Source organism: Aptenodytes forsteri, unplaced genomic scaffold, assembly GCF_000699145.1.
Source record: "Aptenodytes forsteri isolate BGI_AS27 unplaced genomic scaffold, ASM69914v1 Scaffold129, whole genome shotgun sequence".
Lineage (NCBI taxonomy): Eukaryota > Metazoa > Chordata > Aves > Sphenisciformes > Spheniscidae > Aptenodytes > Aptenodytes forsteri.
Window position 1 is genome coordinate 521423 of NW_008795033.1, and position 1748 is coordinate 523170.

Genomic DNA, 1748 nt, shown 5'->3' on the forward strand with positions numbered 1-1748 from the left:
AGCCGGTGGGCACCCGGTATCCCAGCCCAGCTGAGAAGGCAAACTCATCACACCAGTGGCAGAGGGGAGGTCGCCCCAGGGAGGGGTCCGGTACCCCTGGGGGGGACCCCATCACGGGACGGACTCCGCACCCCACTCCTGAACCGTGGCTCGGGGCAGGGCGGGAGGGGGGCCGGATCCAGGGGCCTCGGCGGGTGTTTCCAGCGCCTGTTCCTGCGCAGGAAGCGCCAGAACGGCCTCGGCTCCGGCCCAGGGCCGAGTACTGGGGCCGGGGGGGGACACACACACACACAGGGACATGGGGACCCGTCCCAGCGCTTGTCGCTTAATTGCTTTTCAACACCACCCTGGGAGAGGCCGTGAGCCTGCGGAAAGGCCCCCGCTGCCCCCGTGCCACCCTCCCCAGGGCTGAGTACGGATCCCCAAAGGAAGAGAGGGGGTGCAGCTCTCCTCTGCCGGGGGTCCCCTCCCCAGCCCCACAGCAGGGGGACGCTGGCAGCCCCTCAGCCCCAGGGGGGTACACAACGGCGCAGTGGGGCCGCCAGCTCGCAGGACCATTGTTCGGCACTTCCCGCCCTCCCCTCGGGATTGAGGAATATTTGTCCGCAGGCCCCGAAATAAAACAATACGTGGGGAACGGCTCTGGCTCTGGGGGGGAGAGCCCAGCCCCGCAGCCCCTTCCCCGAGCAAAGGGCCGGGGAGGGAGGTGGGAGCTGGATCCAGCCGGCGAGCACCCCATGGCTGGAGCGCTGACCCTTGGTCCTTGGGGCACATCCAAGGTGACAAGCTGCGGCTGGCTCCTGCGGCCTCGGCAGGAAGGTTTGGGCGTGGGAAGCCAGGACAGGATCCGGCCCCTCCGGCACAGCCTGTTGGGCCAGTACCCCCAGCAGGATCGGCGGTGAGGCTGATGCACGGCACACGCTGGGTCACCAGCGGCGGGGATGCCACCGAATGACACTTCCCAAGAAGGGGAACCAGCCTGGAAGGGCTCACCCCCCCCCCCCCACCGCCCGACATCCCAAAACCTGGTCCTTGCTGCCAGGCAGCACCCCCAGGCAGGGCTCACCCCTGCCAGCCCGGGCGGGCACAGAAGCGGCCCTGCTCTGCTGAAGCGCCGGCCGGCCCTGGCCCTCACCAGGCAGGGGGAAGAGATGAAATCGGTCAAGAGAATGATGGCAGGAGGTCTGACAGCAGCACCCTGTGCAGGCAGGGAGCCCGGCGTGCTGCCCGTGGGCATCCCGGGAGGTACCTGCCCCTCGCCCGGAGCAGCCAGGGCTTTGGCTGGCACCGGGCTCCCTGCAGACCATCCTGACCGGTTCACAGCCCGGTCCCAACGAGCCGGCAGAGACGCAGCTCTGCCTGGAAGGGGTTTATTAGGGCAAAGGCAGCCACGCCAGGAGAGCCTCGGCCGGGCAAGCTGGTACATCCCCAGCGCAGGCGCCGAGGGGATGGGAGCTCCGCGGCCGGGAGCCCCGGGGATGGGCACGTACCGAAGGAGCCTCGCTACAAGCCGGGACTCGCTCCCTGCGGCCCAGGCCCGGAGCGTCACTGCGCTCGGGTGGGCGGAGAACGTGCACGACTCGTGTCTGTGGTGCCAGCCCACCCTGCGAGGGGCGGGGTGGCCGTGGCAGCCACCGCACGGTACCTTTGAAGCCCTCCTCGTCCAGCATGATGGTGTAGTCCTCGGGGGTCTCCGTCAGGCTGAAGAACTTGCACCTGAAGAAGAAACCGGCGCTGACCGACACCAA

General features: G+C 68.9%; 1 protein-coding gene across 1 annotated transcript in view; it reads right to left on the bottom strand.

Moving 5' to 3' along the window:
* The window catches only part of GATSL3 (GATS protein like 3), a 21934-nt gene that overhangs the window by 15137 nt on the left and 5049 nt on the right, over nucleotides 1-1748 (bottom strand). Inside the window, exon 2 of the mRNA XM_009276370.2 lies at nucleotides 1646-1716. Coding sequence (XP_009274645.2) covers nucleotides 1646-1716 — 71 coding nt within the window. The remainder of the gene's footprint in view (nucleotides 1-1645; nucleotides 1717-1748) is intronic.